Raw genomic sequence first — 22,705 nt, 5'->3', positions numbered from 1 at the left:
GCAGATGGAATACAATACTGGAAAGTGTGAGGTTATGCACTTTGGCAGGAAAAATCGTAGAGCAAGTTATTATCTTAATGGCAAGAAACTGGAAAGTACTGAAGTACAAAGGATCTGGGGGTCCTGGTGCACGAAACTCAAAAGGTTAGTATGCAGGTGCAGCAAGTGATTAAGAAGACCAATGGAATGTTGGCTTTCATTGCTAGGGGGATAGAATATAAAAATAGGGAGGTATTGCTTCAGTTGTACAAGGTATTGGTGAGACCGCACCTGGAATACTGCGTACAGTTTTGGTGTCCATACTTAAGAAAGGACATACTTGCTCTCGAGTCAGTACAAAGAAGGTTCACTCGGTTAATCCCGGGGATGAGGTGATGGACATATGAGGAGAGGTTGAGTAGATTGGGACTCTACTCATTGGAGTTCAGAAGAATGAGAGGCAATCTTATTGAAACATATAAGATTGTGAAGGGGTTGGATCGGGTGGATGCGGGGAGGATGTTCCCGATGATGGGTGAAACTAGAACTAGGGGGCATAGTCTTAGAATAAGGGCTGCTCTTTCAAAACTGAGATGAGGAGGAACTACTTCACCCAGAGGGTGGTAAGTCCATGGAATATGCTGCACCAAAAAGCTGTAGAAGCTACATCATTACATAAATTTAAAACAGAAATAGACAGTTTCCTAGAAGTAAAGGGAATTAAGGGTTACGGGGAGCGGGCAGGAATTTGGACATGAGTCTAGGTTCGGATCGGTCATGGCCCTGTGGGTAGCGGAGCGGGCCCAGGGGCCGTGTAGCCTGATCCTGCTCCTATTTCGTGTGTCTAATTCTGTTAGATTCAGGAGATGGTTCTGTGATAGTGGATTGGCGGTTAGGATCAGATCAGCCATGATCTTATTGAATGGCGGAGCAGGCTCGAGGGGCCGATTGGCCTACTCCTGCTCCTATTTCTTATGTTCTTATGTTCTTATGAAACAGTGCACCCAATATATTTGGAGTGAGACAGGTTACAGCCCTTATTCCGTTAATCGAAAGGGGCTGCTCCTAAATATTTGGTCCCCTTCAGCCTTAGGCCTCTGGTCTTCGGCCACCCAGTTCAAGCAAGGGGGCAGGGGGCAGGTCATCCACCAGTCCAGGGTGCATGGGATCCGCATGGAGGGTCACCCTGACTGCCTGCCTCCCTTTCGCGGTTTTGTTTGCACCCGGGTGGCTCTGGAGAGGGATAGAAACATGGAACATAGAAATATTCTCCTCATTTCACCTCATCTTTTGCTAATTACCTCAAATCTGTTTCCTCTGCTTGCTGACCCTCCTGCCAGTGGAAACAGTTTCTTCTTATTTAGAAACATAGAAGATAGGAGCAGGAGTAGGCCATTCGGCCCCTCGAGCCTGTTCCGCCATTTAATGAGATCATGGCTGATCATCCAAATTCAGTACCCTGTCCCTGCTTTCTCCCCATATCCCTTGATCCCTTAGCCTTAAGAAATATATCGAACTCCTTCTTGAATATATTTAATGAATGGGCCTCAACTGCCTTGTGTGGTAGAGAATTCCACAGATTCACCACTCTCTGGGTGAAGAAATTCCTCCTCATCTCAGTACTAAATGGCTTACCCCTTATCCTTAGACTCTGACCCCTGGTCCTGGACTCCCCCGCCATCGGGAACATCCTTCCTGCATCTAGCCTGTCTAGTCATGTTAGAATTTTATAAGTTTCAATGAGATCCCCTCTCATTCTTCTAAACTCTAGTGAATATAAGCCTAATCGACCCAATCTCTCCTCATATGTCATTCCTGCCATCCCAGGTATCAGTCTGGTGAATCTTCGCTGCACTCCCTCCATGGCAAGAACATCCTTCCTCAGATAAGGCGACCAAAACTACACACAATACTCAAGGTGTGGTCTCACCAAGGCCCTGTACAACTGCAGCAAGACATCCTTGCTCCTGCACTCAAATCCTCTCGCTATGAAGGGCAACATACCATTTGCCTTCTTAACCGCCTGCTGCACCTGCATGCTTACCTTCAGCAACTGGTGCACAAGGACACTCAGGTCTCGTTGCACTTCCCCTTCTCCCAATCTATTGCCATTCAGATAATAATCTGCCTTCCTGTTTTTACCACCAAAGTGGATAACCTCACATTTATCCACGTTATACTGCATCTGCCCAATCACTCAACCTGTCCAAATCATACTGGAGTTTCTCTGCACCTCCTCACAGTACACACGCCCACCCAGCTTTGTGTTGTCTGCAAACTTGGAGATATTACATCTAGTCCCCTCATCTAGATCATTTATGTATATATATTGTGAATAGCTGGGGTCCTAGCACCAATTCCTGCGGTACCCCACTAGTCACTGCCTGCCACTCGGAAAAAGACCCGTTTATTCCAACTCTTTGCTTCCTGTCTGCCAACCAGTTCTCTATCCAAGTCAGTACCTTACCCCCAATCCCATGTGCTTTAACTTTGCACGCTAATCTCTTATGCGGGACCTTATCGAAAGCCTTTTGAAAGTCCAAATACACCACATCCACTGGTTCTCCCTTATCTATTCTACCAGTTACATCCTCAAAAAATTCCAGTAGATTAGTCAAGCACGATTTACCCTTTGTAAATCCATGTTGACTTTCTCCAATCCTGTCACTGTTTTCCAAGTGCTCTGCTATTACATCTTTTATAATGGACTCTAGCATTTTCCCCACTACCGATGTCAGGCTAATCTCTTAGTGTCCACTGAGATGCTTGAGGCCTCCCACGGCATGACGTCCATTGTAAAACCGCCGAGGCAAATCAGATCATGATTTGGTGTGGCTTTGTTCTGTTAATATCTCAGCTTGAATGGACCGGGTGAGAATATTGTCTGAGTGGTGCCCTCCTCCTAAACAGGCGGCACTTGCAGTGGTGATTTTGATTAGGTTTTGGTCTATCTCAAAATAGTCCGAGCACTTGGCAGAATGCTTGGGCAATAAAAGTTAGGAAAGAACAGATTCCTCGCCCTGGTGCTTCATCAGTGTCCTCCAAGACAACTTCTCTGTAAAGACAAAAGGACAACATGCAAAATATCACCAGCGAATGTATTTTCACTGAGGATGAAGAAAGACTGCTGTAGACACCACACTGGAAGAGAATCAGATGTGCCAGTTAGATGGAGCTACAGAATATTTACAAGGGAGTTAATGCACGCAAATTTACTTAAGATACAATTTTTAAGCGCAACTACATTTTTCGATACTTGGTTGCTGAGATTTCTCCCTTGGGGGAACCAACTTGAAATAGCTTCCAGCCATGTTAGCTTTATATCAGTGGGACTGAACCGCCTGGTGTGCTTAGCAAACTTTGAAAACTAAAGTCAAACTTCTTTCTTGTCATCTTTTTTTGAGGCTGTTAATACATTTTAATCAGTCCTATGGAATCCACTGAATTGGGAAACACATTGCAGTCATGCTTCATGCATAAGTTCAGCTCCCTGAGGTAGGTCGGATTGATTGGACTCTCAAGAATATATCTTTGCAATGGTGAGTTGAACCAAATTGAAACGAGTCAGGTTCTGTGAAACGTAGCAAATTCTGCTTCCTTCTGAACTTCCTTTTTGTCCTTTATCATTACATGATGAACAGAAATTAGCATATGGAAAATACTTCATTAAGGCAAGCAATTTGAATAATTCCAACTAACTTCTGGTTGAATGTCACAATTAACTCCCAGCAGTAGCTGTTCATCATAATTTACAGATTTAAACAACAACTTGCAATTAGGCATCGCTGCTCATGTGCAGAAAGATGTCCGAGCATTTTCTGATAAAGAAGGATACTGTGGTAATAGAGCAAGACCAGGGGTGGGGTGGAGAGGCTAGGATGAAGAGCTATACCACTGCATAACTGTTGCAAATGTCTTAATACACACAATTTGGCACCTCACCCCCCACACTAATTATCTTTTTGGTACACAATACTGTTCTGCTGGAGCCACATTAACCTTTCAATGTTTCGTATTACCAGGTATTTAATGAGTCTACGGAGAAATTTGTTCTAAATGTTCTCTAGAGGATGATGCACCAGCCACAAAGGGTCACCTTTCTACAAACCACGGTCGAGAGTTTGGGAGTGCTTCTAATTTGAAGAGGCATGGTTTTTGGTGACCTGCCTATTGTAAGCTGTCATTCTCGCAATGTGACAGTCAAGGACCAGGCAGAGATTTTTTTTTAAATTGGTTTAAATGTTTTTAAATGTTGATCCTTCTCCAGTATTTCCTCCATTCCCGTGGACAGCATTTAACCTCAACCCTGAGCTTCGTTCATAATGGTACAACTGAGCAGAGGGTGCTGGACACAAGCCGAGATCCCATCAATCCATAGCAAAGCTTCCACATAATGTATTACCTTTACTGATTATTTATTCTATCCTCCAATTTCCACGGCTTTGCTCCTTATGCTCTCAAAGTACCAACTCATAGGTTTCATTTGGTGGAGGAGGCCCTTGAATACTCCATTGCAGGTGGCTATTCTTCGTACATGGGTCTGGAGAGTGAGTGTCAGCAGACTATTCATCTGAGGGGGTGGAGGGTGGGGGCAGGGTGAGTCTAATCTGATCCAGTCCTCATCTGATGCATTTCAAACATGGGAATGTTGAAGCCAATTCTAGCCCTAGAACTGTCATCTCAGATGAGGCTGGTATCTCAACACAAGCCAAGCAATAACTGGGCGGAGTGCCTATTGACACCATTCCGTCAGCCAATGAGTTGTACTGTGTCAGCCAATGAGTTAGAGGTGGGGCGGGACTTCTGTCAGGACTCACAGCAGTCTATTTTACAGCAAACAAAGTCTATTTACTCAGCAGCGTCTGTTTAAACAGTGCACTAGAGCAAACAGTCTACAGAGTCTATTTAAACAGAGTATCTACCAACTATAACAAACCAAACTCATGACCGAAACTGCAGCAATGTCTCCTGATAAAAGCAGGGTGATTTCTCCAGCAAAATGCAGTGAGTGGAGGATAGTTACGTAAAATTAATCCCAGTCACTTACGGCAGTGCGGTCTCCAAGTGTGATTGACAGGGGAATTACCCAATCATCTCCATTCTGGCCGAGAATAGTGGTGTCACTATATGCAGCCATGAATGGGAGATCCTTTTGGGCTGTATGGCTCAGTAACACAATACATACCTATTGAGTCCAGGAATGTTCACTTAAAAATGAATGGTATACGTATGCATTGCTTTAAAGGTTATCATTCTTTGATGCTCTATGTTTCTTTAATTCATTGTTTTGTCTAAGGAAAAACACAAAAACTAAAAGATAAGGGCAGGAATGATGTGGACCATTTTGATTAAAAAATGAATTTGACGCCGGATAATCCTAATGGTCTGGCATTCCAATTCTGTTAAATGTGACAATCTTTTCTTTCATCTTCTTGTGTCAGATGATCGTAAGTGAAGTGCAGTCAGCAGAATCATTCCAAACATGTCCTGCAAAGGATGCTGCATCAATCAAACCAGAGCCAGTGGTTAAAGGAAGTCAAAAGCCTGTGAGTGTTTCTAATTGATAATAATATTGCTTTACTGGCTCAGCTGTGTTAAACCGTCATTCAAATCAAAGGTCAAGTGGCAACATTGGTGTTTTTGCATAGATGTGAAGGAAAATGGTTCTGGCATCCCCAGGGTTGCTTACCATGTGGTGAGGCATTGAGTCAAGGGGGAGAAATTCAGTATCGCCCCGTTTGGGGGCAGTAACTTTGAAAGCTGGGAAACTTAGCGCCAGACGCTAAGGATTCCCAGCTTTTTAATAAATTGGGTTTTAGCGCTCCAGGAAGGAAGTGGGGCAGTGGTGGTGCAGCGCTGCACCATGTCCCGTGCAGTGCTGCTGAGATCCGAGGCTCCTTCCCTCCCTTAAAGGGAAGGGTCATCGCTGCAGTCTCTGCATTGGGACCAGTTAGCTGGTCCCCGACGGCGGCCGCGATCCGGCCCGATCAGCCCCACGCACTCCAGCAGAGCGCCGGGCTGATCGATGGCGGCCCAGGAGAAAGAAAAAAAATTGAACAAAAACATTTCAGAAATTTAGGTAATTACCTCGGCCACTTCCCCTTTAACTTTCGCCCCCGAAGCTCCCGGCCTCCCGATCACCGCCTCCTGCAGCTGCCGGTGGTCATCGCCCCGGCGATGCTGCAGGGGGTGGAACCGAAGTTCGGGTCCATGACGCTACCGGGGCGATGCGCACGGCAATGACGTCACGATCTCCGGGCGAAGGAGACCGTGGCGCATAGTCTTACCGCTGCCGCAAACCGCTCGCCGAAGTTCACGGGAGTCGTTCATCTCGCCGCGCCCGGGCTGTAAGTCGTTAGCGTCCCGTTATTGCCTCCCCCCCCCCCCCCCCGCCGGGGGGTGCTGACGGGAGGTGCTAACCCACCGAATTTCTCCCCCCAAGAGTTAGCTGATCACCATCGAGGTTAATATTCCCATGCTAGGGAGGAGGCGGTATAATCAGTCATACTTGCCATGGTAGCATACTGGTTATGGTACTGCACCTGCATCTCTGATGCTGTGAGTTCAAACTCACCATGGCAAGGTGTGAAATTGAATTAAATAAATCTGAGCACCGAATAAGAAAAGAAAAGTTGTTGTGTTATTGGACACTAATGTACTGCCACCTGTAAGCGGCCTTACCTACATCTGACCCCAGTCCCACATTACATGGTTGACTCTTCAAACTGCTGCCCAGAAGTGCAATGTGCCTGGGAGCCCCCCAAACAATTGACCAACCTGCCAACACTCGCACTCTAGCCTCTAGAAGACTCAGCAGTCTAACCAGAGGGCCGCGTGTGGAACTCTTATCACAGCATAAGCCAGCACCTTCAAGGCAGGAGAGAGAAAAAACCCAACAAAAAGTGATGTAACTAGTGGGAAATAAAGGCAGCCTCATTTATTTCAGGAATATATGGTTCAGAAATACGTAGGTTATGTACATTCTTATGGTTGTAGAGGAAGGGCCCAGTGGTGAAGAGTGGCACGAGCTCACACACCCTGTACCAGTAATCAAGAAAGCTACTGTCAATACCAGCACAGCAAATGGTGGCAGTCGGAAAAAGTGAGAGAGGCATTGGCTAAAAATCTGCTTTTCACATGTGAGACATGGGCACTGTTATAAATCTCATCATCATAAAGAAACTACTCATGAAATAACGCTGGACGACCAGCTGGTGGCGCCATCCAAGGAGTATAAATACTCGGGCGTGGGCCCAGTTTACCAGGGACATTTTGTAAGACAGGAACTAGTGAAGTACAACTAGACCTCCATGTTCTGAAACAAGTTGATTAAAGCCTTGCTTTATACTCAAACTAAGTGTGTAGTGAGTTTTATTATGTCAGGCACCATGGAGACATCCCCTGCTAAGCCCAATCCTGTCATTATCTGAAGCCCAGATATGGTTTGTTTTCATTGGCTAGCGTTCAGGAGCAGAACCCCTTGGTTGACATTCCCTTCCTGTCTGACGATGCCTCAACTGTCACCACAATTGATGAATATATCCCCCCCGCCCAGTACACCCTACAATGGAAATAAAAACTTCTCTTCACTTTTATGAATTCGCAAAGGAGCAGGAAACAATCTTGGGATGCAACAACAACACAGAATTCCAAATGCACCAGGTGAGCAGCAAGTGTGCACAAGGTGAACGGCTGCCCATTAGCAAAGGTGGAAAATAATATAGGTTTGGCTGTTGGCCAATCAATATTTCAATCAGTATCAATTAAATCGATCAAATATTAGAAGGTAGCTTGAGGGCATCCGAATATAAATCAAATTAAGTTAATCTAACTGTGTATATCAGTGAGATTACAGTTCGGAGTAGTGTGTGCAATTTTGGCCACTCTACCTTTAAAAGGGCACAGATATCTAGCGAGGAATAACAACTCGCATTTATATAGCCCCTTTAACGTAGTAAAACGTCCCAAGACGCTTCACAGGAGTGTAATCAGACAACATTTGACACTGAGCCAAATAAAGAGATATTGGGACAGGTGACCAAAAGCTTAGTCAAAGAGGTAGGTTTTAAGGAACAACTTAAAGGAGGAGAGAAAGGTAGAAAGGTGGAGAGGTTGAGGGAGGGAATTCCAGGGCTTAGGGCCCAGGCAGCTAAAGGCACGGCCGCCAACGGTGGAGTGAAGGAAATCGGGGATGCGCAAGAGGCCAGAATTGGAAGAGCGCAGAGGTCTTGGCGGTTTATAGGGCTGGAGGCAGTTAGAGAGATAGGGAAGGGTGAGGCCATGGATGGATTTGAAAACAAGGATGAGAATTTTAAAATCAAGGCATTGCTGGACCGGGAGCCAATGTAGATCAGCGAGCACAGGGGTGATGGTTAAGCGGGACTTGGTGCGAGTTAGGATATGATAACAGAGATGATACAAGTTTTTAGCCTCTATGTTCTGCGGAGATGCTCAGAATCAAACGATAGGTGTGGATTAATTAAAGAAACCAGCACGGATTTGTTAAAGGTAAATTGCGTTTAACCAACTTGATCGCGTTTTCGGATGAGGTAACAGAGAGGGTTGATGAGGGTAATGCGGTTGATGTAGTGTACACGGATTTCCAAAAGGCATTCGACAAAGTGCCACATAATAGGCTCGCCAGTAAACTTGAAGCCCATGGAATAAAAGGGACAGTGGCAGCATGGATACGAAATTGGCTAAGTGACAGGAAACAGAGAGTAGTGGTGAATGGTTGTTTTTCGGACTGGAGGAAGGTACACAGTGGGGTTCCCAGGGGTCGGTACTAGGACCACTGCTTTTCTTCATATATATTAATGACTTGGACGTGGGTGTACAGGGCACAATTTCAAAATTTGCAGATGACACAAAACTTGGAAGTATAGTGAACAATGAGGAGGATAGTGATAAGACTTCAAGAAGACATAAACAGGCTGGTGAAATGAGCAGACACGTGGCAGATGAAATTTAACTCAGAAAACTGTGAAGTGATACATCTTGGTAGAAAGAATGAGGAGAGGACATATAAACTAAATGGTACAATCCTAAAGGGGTGCATGAACAGAGAGACTTGGGGGTATATGTGCACAAATTGTTGAAGGTGGCAGGGCAGGTTGAGAAAGCAGTTAAAAAGGCTTAGGGGATCCTGGGCTTCATAAATAGAGGCATAGAGTACAAAAGTGTGGAAATTTTGATGAACTTGTATAAAACACTGGTTCAGCCCCAACTGGAGTATGGTGTTCAATTCTTTTTATTATTCTGGTCTCCACTACAAGATCGCTTTACCCTGCGGCAGCCAGCAGGATTTCTCCTCCCAAACCGACATTAAACCCTCCTCTCGATCGCCTCTGCTCCCGGCCCCGAGATTCCTGACCTCCAGGCTCCCCAATCTCCCTCACCACAGCCTCGGCCTCGACCTCCAGGTTCCCTGACCTCACTCCCCTCCTGGCCACTGATCACTCCCTCCCGCAGTGCTGTTCATAGGGGAATGAGGTCCGAGGCTCAATATCCAGGGCTCCTTGGACCCTACCATTCATGGGTAAGTTCCCTGCACGAGGGGAGCGTCCAAAAATGGAAGCTCCTGAATTTCTGGGCACACCTAATTAGGAACCATTGTTGGTTGTAGATTTTTAAGCCTAGATTTTTTGCTATTATCGTAGCTTAGTTCCAAGTGGCTAGTAATGAATTTTAGACAGACTTAAATGCAAGTATTCTGCTTGCTCCCAATTTTGCAAGGTTAGCTGTTTTACACAGCTCCAGCTCCAGATTTGGAGGGGTGAATCGAGCACACTTGTGGCTGCAGAAAATTGCATGTAAGTGAAATTTAAAGGGAAGGTTCCAATTATAGGGTTACAAAAATAGTGAAACTGATCAGAAAAGCTCAGAAACCATCTCAATCCATTTGCAGCCTTTGGCCAAGGATGCAGGGGGATAGGACTAAGAAGTGACAGCAAGAATTAAGGGAAAGAAACAACTTGCATTTATATAGCACCTTTAATGTTGTTAAACATACCAAGGCACTTCACAGGAGCGTTATTAAACAAAATTTGACAGTGTGACACAAAAGGAGATATTAGGACAGGTGATCAAAAGTTTGGTCAAAGCGGTAGGTTTCAAGGTGTGTCTTAAAGGGGTAGAGGTGGTAGCTTTCTAAGTTTTAGAGGTTGTGGGTTTGGGAGGTGCTATTGAAGAAGCCTTGGCAAGTGGCTGCAGTGCATCTTGTAGATGGTACACACTGCAGCCATGGTGCGCCGGTGGTGGAGGGAATGAATGTTTAAGGTGGTGGATGGGGTACCAATCAAATGGATTGCTTTGTCCTGGATGGTGTCGAGCTTCTTGAGTGTTGTTGGAGCTGCACTCATCCAGGCAAGTGGAGAGTATTCCATCACACTCCTGACTTGTGCCTTGTAGATGGTGGAAAGGCTTTGGGGAGTCAGGAGGTGAGACACTCGCCGCAGAATACCTAGCCACTGATCTGCTCTTGTTGCCACAGTATTTATGTGGCTGGTCCAGTTAAGTTTCTGGTCAATGGTGATGCCCCCCAGGATGTTGTTGATGGGGGATTCGGCGATGGTATTGCCGTTGAATGTCAAGGGGCGGTGGTTAGACTCTCGCTTGTTGGAGATTGTCATTGCCTGGCACTTCTGTGGCATGAATGTTACTTGCCACTTATCAGCCCAAGTTTGAATGTTGTCCAGGTCTTGCTGCGTGTGGGCACAGACTGCTTCATTATCTGAGGAGTTGCAAATGGAACTGAACACTGTGCAGTCATCAGCGAACATTCCCACTTCTGACCTTATGATGGAGGGAAGGTCATTGATGAAGCAGCTGAAGATGGTTGGGCCTAGGACACTGCCCTGAGAAACTCCTGCAGCGATGTCCTGGTGCTGAGATAATTGGCCTCCAACAATCACAACCATCTTCCTTTGTGCTAGATATGACTCCAGACAGTGGAGAGTTTTCCCCCCAATTCCCATTGACTTCAATTTTACTAGGGCTCCTTGAAGCCACACTCAGTCAAATGCTGCCTTGATGTCAAGGGCAGTCACTCTCACCTCACCAAGGAATTCAGCTCTTTTGTCCATGTTTGGACCAAAGCTGTAATGAGGTCTGGAGCCGAGTGGTCCTGGCAGAAACCAAACTGAGCATCGGTGAGCAGGTTATTGGTAAGTGCCGCTTGATAGCACTGTCGACGACACCTTCCATCACTTTGCTGATAATTGAGAGTAGACTGATAGGGCGGTAATTGGCCGGATTAGATTTGTCTTGCGTTTTGTGGACAGGACATATCTGGGAAATTTTCCACTTTGTCGGGTAGATGCCAGTGTTGTAGCTGTACTGGAACAGCTTGGCTAGAGGCGCAGCTAGTTCTGGAGCACAAGTCTTCAGCACGACAGCCGGGGATGTTGTCGGGGCCCATAGCCTTTGCTGTATCCAGTGAGCTCAACCATTTCTTGATATCACGTGGAGTGAATCGAATTGGCTGAAGACTGGCTTCTGTGCTGGTGGGGGCCTCAGGAGGAGGCCGATATGGATCATCCACTTGGCACTTCTGGCTGAAGATGTTTGCAAACGCTTCAGCCTTGTCTTTTGCACTTGTGTGCTGGGCGCACCCATCAATGAGGATGAGCCTCCTCCTCCTATTTGATGTTTAATTGTCCACCACCATTCATGACTGGATATAGCAGGACTGCAGAGCTTAGATCTGATCTGTTGGTTGTGGGATCACTTAGATCTGTCTATAGCATGTTGCTTCCGCTGTTTAGCATGCATGTACTCCTATGTTGTAGCTTCACCAGGTTGGCACCTCATTTTTAGGTATGCCTGGTGCTGCCCCTGGCATGCTCTTCCACACTCCTCAATGAACTAGGGTTTGTTCCCTGGATTGATGGTAATGGTAGAGTGAGGAATATGCTGGGCCATGAGTTTACAGATTGCTGTGGAATGCAATTCAGCTTCTGCTGCGCCTCATGGATGTCCAGTTTTGAGCTGCTAGATCTGTTTTGAATCTTTCCCATTTAGCATAGTGATAATGCCACAAAACACGATGGAGGGTGTCCTCAGTGTGAAGACGGGACTTCGTCTCCACAAAGACTATGCGGTGGTCATTCCTACCAATACTGTCATGGACAGATGTATTGCAACAGGTAGATTGGTGAGGACAAGGTAAAGTAAGTTTTTCCCTCGTGTTGGTTCTCTCAGTGGTGCTACCGAGCCAGTCTTGGTGATGGACATTGAAGTCCCCCACCCAGAGTACATTCTGTGCCCTTGCTACCCTCGGTGCTTCTTCCAAGTGGTGTTCAACATGGAGGAGTACTGATTCATCAGCTGAGGGAGGGTGGTAGGTGGTAATCAGCAGAAGGTTTCCTTGCCCATGTTTGACCTGATGCCATGAGACTTCATGGAGTCTGGAGTCAATGCTGAGGACTCCCAGGGTTACTCCCTCCTGACTGTATACCACTGTGCCCACCTCTGCCGGTGGGACAGGACATATCCAGGGATGGTGAGGGAGGAGTCTGGGACGTTGGCTGAAAGGTATGATGCTGTGAGTGTGACTATGTCTGGTGGACAGCTCTCCCAATTTTGGCACAAGTCCCCAGATGTTAGTGAGGAGGGCCTTGCAGGGTCAACTGAGCTGGGTGTGCCTTTGTTGTGTCTGGATCCAATCGATGCCAGGTGGTCCATCCGGTTTTATTGTTATTCATTGTGATTTGATACAACTTGCTAGGCTATTTCAGAGAGCAGTTACGATTCAACCACATTGCTGTGGGTCTAGAGTCAAATATAAGCCAGACCAGGTAAGGACGGCAGATTTCCTTCCCTAAAGGACATTAGTGAACCAGATGGGTTTTTATGTCAATCCAGTAGTTTCATTACTGATACTAGCTTTTTATTCCATTTTTATTTATTAATTTATTTAATTAATTAACTGAATTTTAATATACATTGCTGCCAAGTAGCTGAATTGAATGAAATATTCAACAAAGGAAGATTCCATTTAACACTTTAAATGAGCAATCTGATATCATTTCACGCGAGGAACAAAGACAATTAATCCTCTTGGAGGTAAATGAAGCCTTATTTGGGAGTATTGCTATATATACATTGAATGAATCTAAGCAGCACTGATATCACAATCTGTGACAGGCACACTGTGTCATTGTACAACAGATTAAGCTAAAGTGCACTGTTGTTGAATATTCTTTCAATTCAGTTGCAGGATGAGGGAAATAGATTGCATTGGTTTCAATAAACACTGCACAGAGCCCTTGGGGCAGCTGCTGCTGGAGTGGTTACCAATATCTTTTAATCCCGGGACTTACATCATCTTCCAGCTACTTAATCGCTGAAGTTCCGCCTGGCTCCTCACAAAGTGAATTTAATGCTGTATCCAAGATCAGTCCTGTCCAATTGCTTCCATAGTGTAAGTTCATGATTTTTCAGTTTATAAACCAGTTTATACACCAACAGAATGCTAAACCATGTCTAGTTGCAATGACAGTTACTGCACTAAAATTACAATTACGCTGATGGGTTTGCATCTAATAGCGGATGGTACATAGCTGACAGTGAGCTGTGAAGGTATAATTCGGCTGAGCGGTTCTGATGAAACTCCAGCAGAATCCTGAAACTGAAGTACATAATTAAAGCTACCGCTGGAGGTAACTTTCCCAAGAGCTCAATTGACAAACCCACATCTTAGTGTGGAATACAGACAGACGAGGAAGGTCTCAGGTACAATCCCTTGTCTGTGCATCCCAGGTAAACATACATCATCTGTGCTGAGTTGGTGGATCTCAGTCAGTGCAGCAGCAGGGGCCAGTATAATTGGCCTCTGAAACCTGTTCCATTATCAGATTACAGCACGGTAAATTTACCTAGCGCATGTAGTCTCATTCTACTTTTCAGTCCTGGGTGAGCTAACAATGAATTGCTTTACAGACTCATTACGTTCACTGAATGTAACATCGAGAGCTCCACGCGAGTTGTGAATTTGTCTCCCTCATTATCTGTATCTAATTCCTCAGTTGTCAGCCTTGGCTCAGTGGTAACATTCTTGTCTGAGTCAGAAGGTTCTGCGTCCACTCCAGAGACTTGAGCACATAATAAAGAAAGAAAGACTTGCATTTATACAGCGCTTTTCACGACTTTAGGACTTCCCAAAGCGCTTTACAGCCAATGAAGTACTTTTGAAGTGTAGTCACTGTTATAATGTAGGAAACGCGGCCGCCAATCTAGGCTGCTACTTCGGTGCAGTACTGAGGGAGTTCTATGCTGTCGGAGGTGCTGTCTTTCGGATGCGACGTTAATCTGAGAACCTGTCTGCTCTCTCGGGTGGATGTAAAAAAATCCCTTGGTACTTTTTGAAGAAGAGCAGGTTGTTCTGGCCAATATTTATCCCTCAACCAAGATCACTAAAACAGATCATCTGGTCATTTATCTCATTGCTATGTGTGAGACCTTGCTGTGCATAAATTGGCTGCCGCGTTTCCTACATTAAATAATTACTGCACTTCAAAGGTACTTGATCCTGAAGTCGCTATATAAGATGTCCTTCCTTCCTGTTTAGGGTTGCTGCGAGGAGAACGATCCCCAGTTTGATAGGTAGTTTGGTTATGCTGTCTGAGCCCTGTATCGACTTGTATGTGGGTTCAATGATGAAACATTCATGAAAGAGAATGTCTTTTAATCTAAAGTATTACAACTCAGTTAACAGCATTACAGGAGACACCATGCTAGTGATCCATCTAAAACGAAAGTAAAACTAAACTGCTTGTCTCTCACATGCCCTCTGCTGGTCAGGCATAAGTAATCAATCAGGCAAACATGCTGGTAAGGCATCATAATCAAACAGGCAAATACCATCACTATTTGCTGATATCATTACATCTCCCTTTCTTAAAACAAAAGTATTTTACTTTTAACTAACAACATGTTTTCTTTGTATTAATCTGCATTTTAACTGTAACACTTAATGAACTTACATTATCATCATGATCAAGGTTTTTTAACCTTGCTTTGTGTTCACATGAAATATGTAAATACACTAGAACTTGAAGAAAGAATAAGATAACATTACTTCCTTCTATAACAATAGTCCTTAAATTTGCTCAATGAGTCTCTCAGGAGGCTTCACGTGTCTTGAGGATTTTCTGATTGATTGTCCTTGAATCTGAGTTGTTGCCTCCGATGATGATTTCTCAGCTGTGTGATCAGGTTGTTCAACAGTATCAGTCTTTTGACCTGCTGTGTGATCAGGTTGTTCAACAGTATCAGTCTTTTGACTTGCTGTGGCTGGTCCCATGAGAAGATCTCGACGATTTCTTCTCAGAACAGCACCCTCATCTGTCTGTATGGTGTATGATCTTGGTTGAACTTCACTCAGGACAGTTCCCTTCTGAGTCCATATGTTTGTTTTGTCTTTGAACCTTACTTGGTCACCAGTGTGGAGTTCAGGTAGGTTTTGTGTTCCTCTGTCATAGTAGTACTTTTGCTTTTCTTTCTGTTCTTTGAACTTCCTCACTTTCTCCCCCTCTTTTGTTTTCAGGAGGTTCTCCGGGATGGGTAGGTTTGACCTTAGCCGACGTCCCATAAGGAGTTGGGCTGGTGACATACCACACTCGAGCGGCGTTGTGCGGTATACAAGCATGCTCTGGTATAAGTCAGTTCCACTGTCTTTTGCCTTGTACATCAGTCTTTTCACTGTCTGGACCGATTTTTCCACTAGTCCATTGGACTGTGGAAAGTGAGGACTTGATGTTGTGTGGACAAAGTCCCACTCTTTGGCAAAGTGTCGGAAACTTGCATTGTAAAACTGGGGTCCGTTGTCTGTGAAGACCTCGCTTGCCACGCCATGTCTGGAGAATATGGCTTTCATACATGTTATCACAGCATCTGCAGTGGTGGTGTACAGTCTACAAACCTCTGGATACAGGGAGTAATAGTCTGTGACTACAAGATAGTCCTTCCCTTGACACACGAATAGGTCAGCGCCTACCTTCTGGTAAGGTCTGTCTGGCGCTGGGTGTGGCTTTAGTGGTTCTACCGGATTGCTTGCTCGATATTTCAGGCATATTGTGCAGTTTGACACCTCATTTGTCACATCTTGGTTGATTCGTGGCCAGTACATCACCTCTCGTGCTCTTTTCTTACACTTTTCGATTCCCAGATGTCCTCCATGGATCCTTTTTAGCATCTCTTTTCTCAGACTCTTTGGGATAACTATTTTACTTCCTTTGTAGATGATGTCTTCGACCACTGATAGTTCCGCCCTGCAGTTCCAGTACTCTGCCATGTCAGGTGAGCAGTCTTGCTTCATGTTGGGCCATCCATCCAAGATGCTTTTCCTCAGTCGTCTCATTGTTTCATCTTTGTTTGTCTCAGTCTTTATGAGCTCCATTTTTGCATCTGCTATGGGCAGTGCACTTGTGATCATGTCCACGTAGGCGTTCACTTTTTCATCCATTTTGGTGTTTGCGGGCTCACTTGGGTCAACAGCTCTGGACAACGTGTCTGCTGTATACATCAGCTTACCCGGTGTGTACGCAACATTCAGTGTATAGCGTTGCAGCCTGATCATCATTCTTTGTATTCTAAGCGGACAGCTATTTAGTGGCTTTTGGAACAATGCAATCAAGGGCTTATGGTCAGTCTCTACACTGATTGCTTGTCCTGCCACAAACTGGTGAAATCTTTCACAGGCGTATGTGATGCTGAGCAGCTCCTTTTCTATTTGAGCATATCGCGTCTCCGCGTCTGTCATTGAGCGCGATGCATATGCAATAGGTTGCCAGTAGTCATATTTTTGCAGAAGAACGGCACCGAGCCCACTCTGTGATGCATCTGATGGGTCTCGCTGGGTCATAAAACCTCAGAACTGGTTCCTCTGTGAGCAGTTTCTTTAGATCGCTCCATGACTTCTCATGCTCATGATTCCATTCCCATTCTATGTTCTTTTCAGTTAGTCGTCTCAGTGGCGCCATCTTTTCTGAGAGGTTGGATATGAATTTACCCATGTAGTTGATCATTCCATTAAACCTCTGCACGTCCTTTTTGCATTGTGGCTTTGGCATATTCTCAATGGCGGACACCTTTCTGGGATCTGGTCTGATGCCCTCACTGCTAAGGATATCTCCCACGAATGTCAGTTCTGTCACCCCGAGCTGGCATTTCTCTCTATTCAGCTTCAGGTTTGTTTTCCTTGTTGCTTCCAGCACTTTTTTCAGTCTCTCGTCATGCTCAGTTCTCGTGGTTCCCCATACTATGATGTCATCCATTGATGTATCAACTCCCTCCAGGTGCTCATAGATCATATGGATAGTTTTGTGATACACTTCAGGAGCTGAGGCAATGCCAAATGGTAACCTTAGGAATCTGTATCTGCCAAATGGACTGTTGAACGTGCACAGTTTTGAACTTGCCTTGTCCAATTTCATCTGCCAAAATCCTGATGATGCATCTAACTTGCTGAAATACTTTGCATTTGCAAACTGTGACATGATTTCCTCACGTGTAGGAAGCTTGAAGTGCTCTCTCTTTATTGCTCTGTTTAGATCTCTTGGATCCAGGCAAATTCTGAGCTTTCCATTCTTTTTGTCCACAACGATGAGGGAACTCACCCACTCAGTTGGCTCATCTATCTTCTGAATCATGTTCAGGCTTTCCATCCTGTCCAACTCTGCCTTCAGTTGCTTTTGAAGAGCAAACGGAACTTTTCTGCATGGATGTATGACCGGTGTCATACTTTTATCTACTCTGATCGTGTGTTCTCCTGGAATGCAGCCTAGACCCTGAAATAGGTCTTTGTACTCTTTCATGAGTTCATCATAGACTGTCTCTCCTTCGCTTTCCACAACGAGGACTCTCTTTACCAGGTTCATTCTCTCACAGGCTTTTAAACCTAGTATGGCTTGCACATCCTTTGGCACCACGATTAATGCTAGCGTGTGCTCTCTGTCCTTGTGTGTTACTTTGACAATGCATCTTCCTTTCACTGGTATATCAGTACCTGAGTATCCTGTCACTTTCACTTTTATTCCATGTATCTTTGGTCTGGGTGTAATTTTCTTAAAATCAGTCTCTGATATCACATTAACTTGTGCTCCAGTATCCAATTTAAATGGAATGTGTATGTCATTCACTTTTAGTGTCAACATCCAGTCTCTTTTTTCTTTTTTGTTTTCAGACACAACATCTACATAGAACTGCTCTATCTCGCTTTCATCTACTGCATGGACCTTGCTTCGCTGCGCTTGGTTCTTACAGCAACGGGCATAATGGTTGTTTTTGTTGCAACTATTGCATGTTTTACCATATGCTGGACACTTTTTTGGTGTATGCTGTGTACTGCATCGACTACATGACTTTCGATTGCCCCTTTCATTTTTGTTCGCTGGCCACGCCTCTTTTTTCACATTGGCGCTCTTTTTGTTAAACGGTTTGTGTCCGTTCATTCTCACTGCATCCACGTTGCAGCTATTGTCACTGAACAGCTCCTTTGCCTGCGACTTCACAGTTTCTGTAGCCCTACACAGTGCTATGGCTTTTCCCAGGTCTAGATCTTGCTCTCTTAGCAGTCTTTCCCTTAGACCATTATCTGGAATACCACACACCAGTCTGTCTTTTATTAGCGAGTCTGTCAGTCCCCCAAATTCACATGTTTTGCTTCGGTTTCTCAGTTCAGTCACATACTGATCAATAGTCTCTCCCGTTTTCTGTACACATGTGAAAAATCTATGCCTCTCAAACGTCACGTTACGTTTAGGTATGCAGTAGGCCTCAAACTGTTCCATTATTTTATCTAACTTCATTTTGTCTCCATCAGCAGCGAATATGAAGTTATTATACACCTCCAGCGCTTCATCACCCACGACATGTAAGAACACTGACGCTTTCATTTTATCACTTTTCTCGTCAGCTCTGATTGCTGATAAATACAACTCCAAACGTTGTTTGAACCTTCTCCAATTTTCAGCCACATTACCTGTCAACTGAAGCTTCGCCGGTGGGTGCAAACCTTCCATTTTTCCACTTCGTTAGCTATTCTCCAATGGTAAGTAACGATGTTCTCTTTTGGTTTGCTAATATGTGGAGAGCTGATTTAACTTCAGATTTTTCCTCTTCATCTCTTTCAATCACTTCTGACATCATGCATCGACTTGTATGTGGGTTCAATGACGAAACATTCATGAAAGAGAATGTCTTTTAATCTAAAGTATTACAACTCAGTTAACAGCATTACAGGAGACACCATGCTAGTGATCCATCTAAAACGAAAGTAAAACTAAAGTGCTTGTCTCTCACATGCCCTCTGCTGGTCAGGCATAAGTAATCAATCAGGCAAACATGCTGGTAAGGCATCATAATCAAACAGGCAAATACCATCACTATTTGCTGATATCATTACAAGCCCCACCCCCCAACATTGAATTGCCTCCAAAAGCTTGCTGTCCAGGCTCACGGGTGGGAAAAATCCCACTTGGGAAAGGGTATTGGCAGGCTACCCCAGCAAGGAGTTAATGCTTCCAGCAGAGGGGAAGAGAAATAAAACTGCCAACTACTTCTTCTGTCAAATGCAGAAATGTTCTAAGTTTGTTAAAATAAATTTCTTTTAGACTTTCTATTCCACTATTATACGGTGGGCAGGTGAAGACCAGTGGAAGTAATGCCTCGTAAAGGATGTAATAAAGCAGATGAATACATAGGACTTGTTGTTTTGTGATGTTAGGTGACAAATACTATGTATTGAGTTTATTTTGGTGGGGTGGGGGAGGGGGGTGAAGGAGGGAATGCAGGTATTATCAGTGATTCAGAACATATTAGAACTTAAGAACATAAGAAATAGGAGCAGGAGTAGGCCATTTGGCCCTTCGAGCCTGCTCCACCATTCAATAAGATCATGGCTGATCTCCTACCTACAAAGTTCAGTCCAACAATTGGCAAATGCACAGCATAGTGTGGAATTGAGACACACAGACCAGGAAGGCCCCAGGTACAATCTCTTGTCTGTGCATCTCACAGTGCATTCCCATTATTCTTTGTCAGCACAACTGCCTTGTGAATGCAGTTTTTCAAGGTCTTTTCTCATGAGTGAAAGACATTGGAAAGGAACCATCAGCTGATGCAATATCCTACTTAGGCTATGCAGGTGCGAATTACACATGGGCCGAAATGGCCCCTACCTGGGGTTCCTGCCATATCTGGGGCATCCACAACAACTCACCATAACACAGAAAAATTGTATACAACCGCTAGATTGGCCTCATTTAAGTGTAGCATATTGTGATATGTTTTACTTTGTTATTAATGCAGTGTGTAAACATTCTACTGGCCTATTTCTTCATGCATTTTACTACACATTTGTGTTTTAATGGATGGAGGGGGTGGTTCTGTGAGGGGTGCGGAGGTGACTCCTAATGTCCTTGCTGCCCAGTGCTTCACGAATTCTTAATCCGTCTCAGACTCCATGTATATTATTGAGCTGGATTTAACTTTTTCCAGGTTGCTGTGCATGACTTAGACCATTAAATGACTATTTATAGGTGTGCATTATTGCCTATACATTCATAAATAAGCCTTTAGGATCTTGACCAGACCTGTGAATACAACGTCAATATGTTTAACATAGTCACAGATTGTACAAGAGGGCAAAACCTCAAACTTTGAAGAGAGAGGGTGAAAAGACTGTACGCAGCGGGTGGTGAATGGATGCCAAGGAGCATGCCACTATGACTTGCCATTGGAATTTCCTTCCCTTTGAGGATAGGCTGAGCTTGTGCGCAGCACTTTTCTCCCTGGAAGCTGAACCCAGAATTTATCGTAACGGGAACAACCACTTTCACCCACCCGATTCCTAGCATTCACTAGCATGTCGCATTGGAGCACAAATACAATGTGCTGCCTACTAAAATGAAAGCTGGAATTGTTGAGTGGAATGAGTAACAGAAAGTTTTGAGTTTGGTATTTTTGAGAGCTGCCAGATGTAATGACGTAGATTTGACAAATTATCGCCCCCCCCCCCCCCCCCCCCGCTGCAGAGCTTTGCATGATGGACATCGGCCATTCAGGCGCAGAGGTCAATACACCCAACACAATTTTCTGTCCAGTAAAATTAATGGGTGCAAAATCGAGGCCCCGCTGACCTCCGACACCAATTCTTAGCATGTGCTCCCATTGCACAAAGTTCTCCACCACGAGCACAAATTCATGAAACCTACCTCCATATCACTTCTTAAAAATGATGACTCACATTAAATACAAACATTGTTGTGTTTCAGGTCAGCCAAGTCATCTGCCTGGAGGAATGTAGAGACACTTCTGCAAAACATGAATCTGTCACGTCAACAGAGAAAGGTAATTTTATACAAAAATACCTATCCTGACTTGGAGGCTCCGACTGACAATATTCTGACTGGTTTTGCAATTGTAGATCACGTTAGCCGATCTGGGCAAATATGGGTATATTTGTGGTAAATGCACGGGGTAAAGTTGTTCATGTTATTCCCATAAGAGGATGCAACAAGTAACAACTTACATTTAGGATAAGCTGATCTCCTGTACGTTGTTCATGGTAATTTGAGAGTTGGAGGACAATTATGTTCCTTAATGTGGTCACGATCCAAGCTAGAGAGTGCACTACAGCAGGGGGGAGAGCACAGGACTTCGAAACAAATATCACTAGACCTGAAGAGAAGGAAGGGCTGGTTATGATTTTCCTTCAGGTAACTATTAACTTCAAAACTAACTCATCAGGGTTGTGAAAAAACATTAGTTTATTCAGTTTGAACACATGCGCAGTTGCAAAATTTCCATTCGTTACTAAAAGAAAATAAAGACTTGCATTTATATAGTGCCTTTCATGGCCACTGGATGTCCCAAAGCACTTTACAGCCAATTAAGTACTTTTTAAAGTAGTCACTGTTGTAATGTAGGAAATGCGGCAACCAATTTGCGCACAGCAAGCTCCCACAGACAGCAATGTGATAATGACCAGATAATCTGTTTTAATGATGTTGTTTGAGGGATCAATATTGGCCAGGACACCGGGAATAGCTCCCCTGCTCTTCTTCGAAATAGTGCCGTAGGATATTTTATGTCTACTTGAGAGAGCAGACAGGGCCTCAGTTTAACATCTCATCTGAAAGATGGCACCTCCTACAGTGCAGCACTCCTTCAGTACTGCACTGAAGTGTCAGCCTAGATTTTTGTGCTCCAGTCCTTGGAGTGGGACTTGAACCCACAACCTTCTGACTCAGAAGCGAGAGTGCTCAGAATGCTCCCTAAGACCTCAAACAGGACTAATGTTTGTAGTTAATCACTCCCTTGCCTGATGATTCATTGCTAGAGGAATAGAATATAAAAGCAGGGAGGTAATGTTAAATTTATATAGAACCTTGGTTAGGCCACACATGAGTACTTTGCGTAGTTCTGGTCTCCACACTACAAAAAGGATACTGAAGCACTGGAGAAAGTGCAGAAAAATTTTACAAGGATGTTATCAGAATTGAGAGGATGCAACTGTCAGGAAAGATTGAACAGGCTGAGTCTTCTCTTTTCCAAAGAAAAGAGTCCAAGAGGAGAACTGATAGAAGTCTTTTAAAATTTATGAAAGGTTCAATAGGGTGAATGTGGAGAAATCGTTTCCACTTGCGGGTGAGCCCAGAACAAGTGGGCATAAATACAAGATAGTCATTAACAGATCAAATAAAGAATTTAGAAGGTATTTCTT

General features: G+C 44.4%; 1 protein-coding gene across 2 annotated transcripts in view; it reads left to right on the top strand.

Annotated features, from left to right (window-relative positions):
- LOC147103342 (uncharacterized) overlaps positions 1-22,705 on the top strand; it is a 55,156-nt gene that overhangs the window by 31,350 nt on the left and 1,101 nt on the right. For both annotated transcript variants that reach the window (XM_085962828.1, XM_085962825.1), the window contains 2 exons: positions 5,421-5,525; positions 21,255-21,330. In XM_085962828.1, coding sequence (XP_085818954.1) covers positions 5,421-5,525; positions 21,255-21,330 — 181 coding nt within the window. The remainder of the gene's footprint in view (positions 1-5,420; positions 5,526-21,254; positions 21,331-22,705) is intronic.

Source organism: Somniosus microcephalus, chromosome 20, assembly GCF_052327205.1.
Source record: "Somniosus microcephalus isolate GS21.2 chromosome 20, FLI_Smic_1.0, whole genome shotgun sequence".
In the NCBI taxonomy this organism is placed as follows: domain Eukaryota; kingdom Metazoa; phylum Chordata; class Chondrichthyes; order Squaliformes; family Somniosidae; genus Somniosus; species Somniosus microcephalus.
This window is presented reverse-complemented; position numbering and strand designations above follow the sequence as displayed.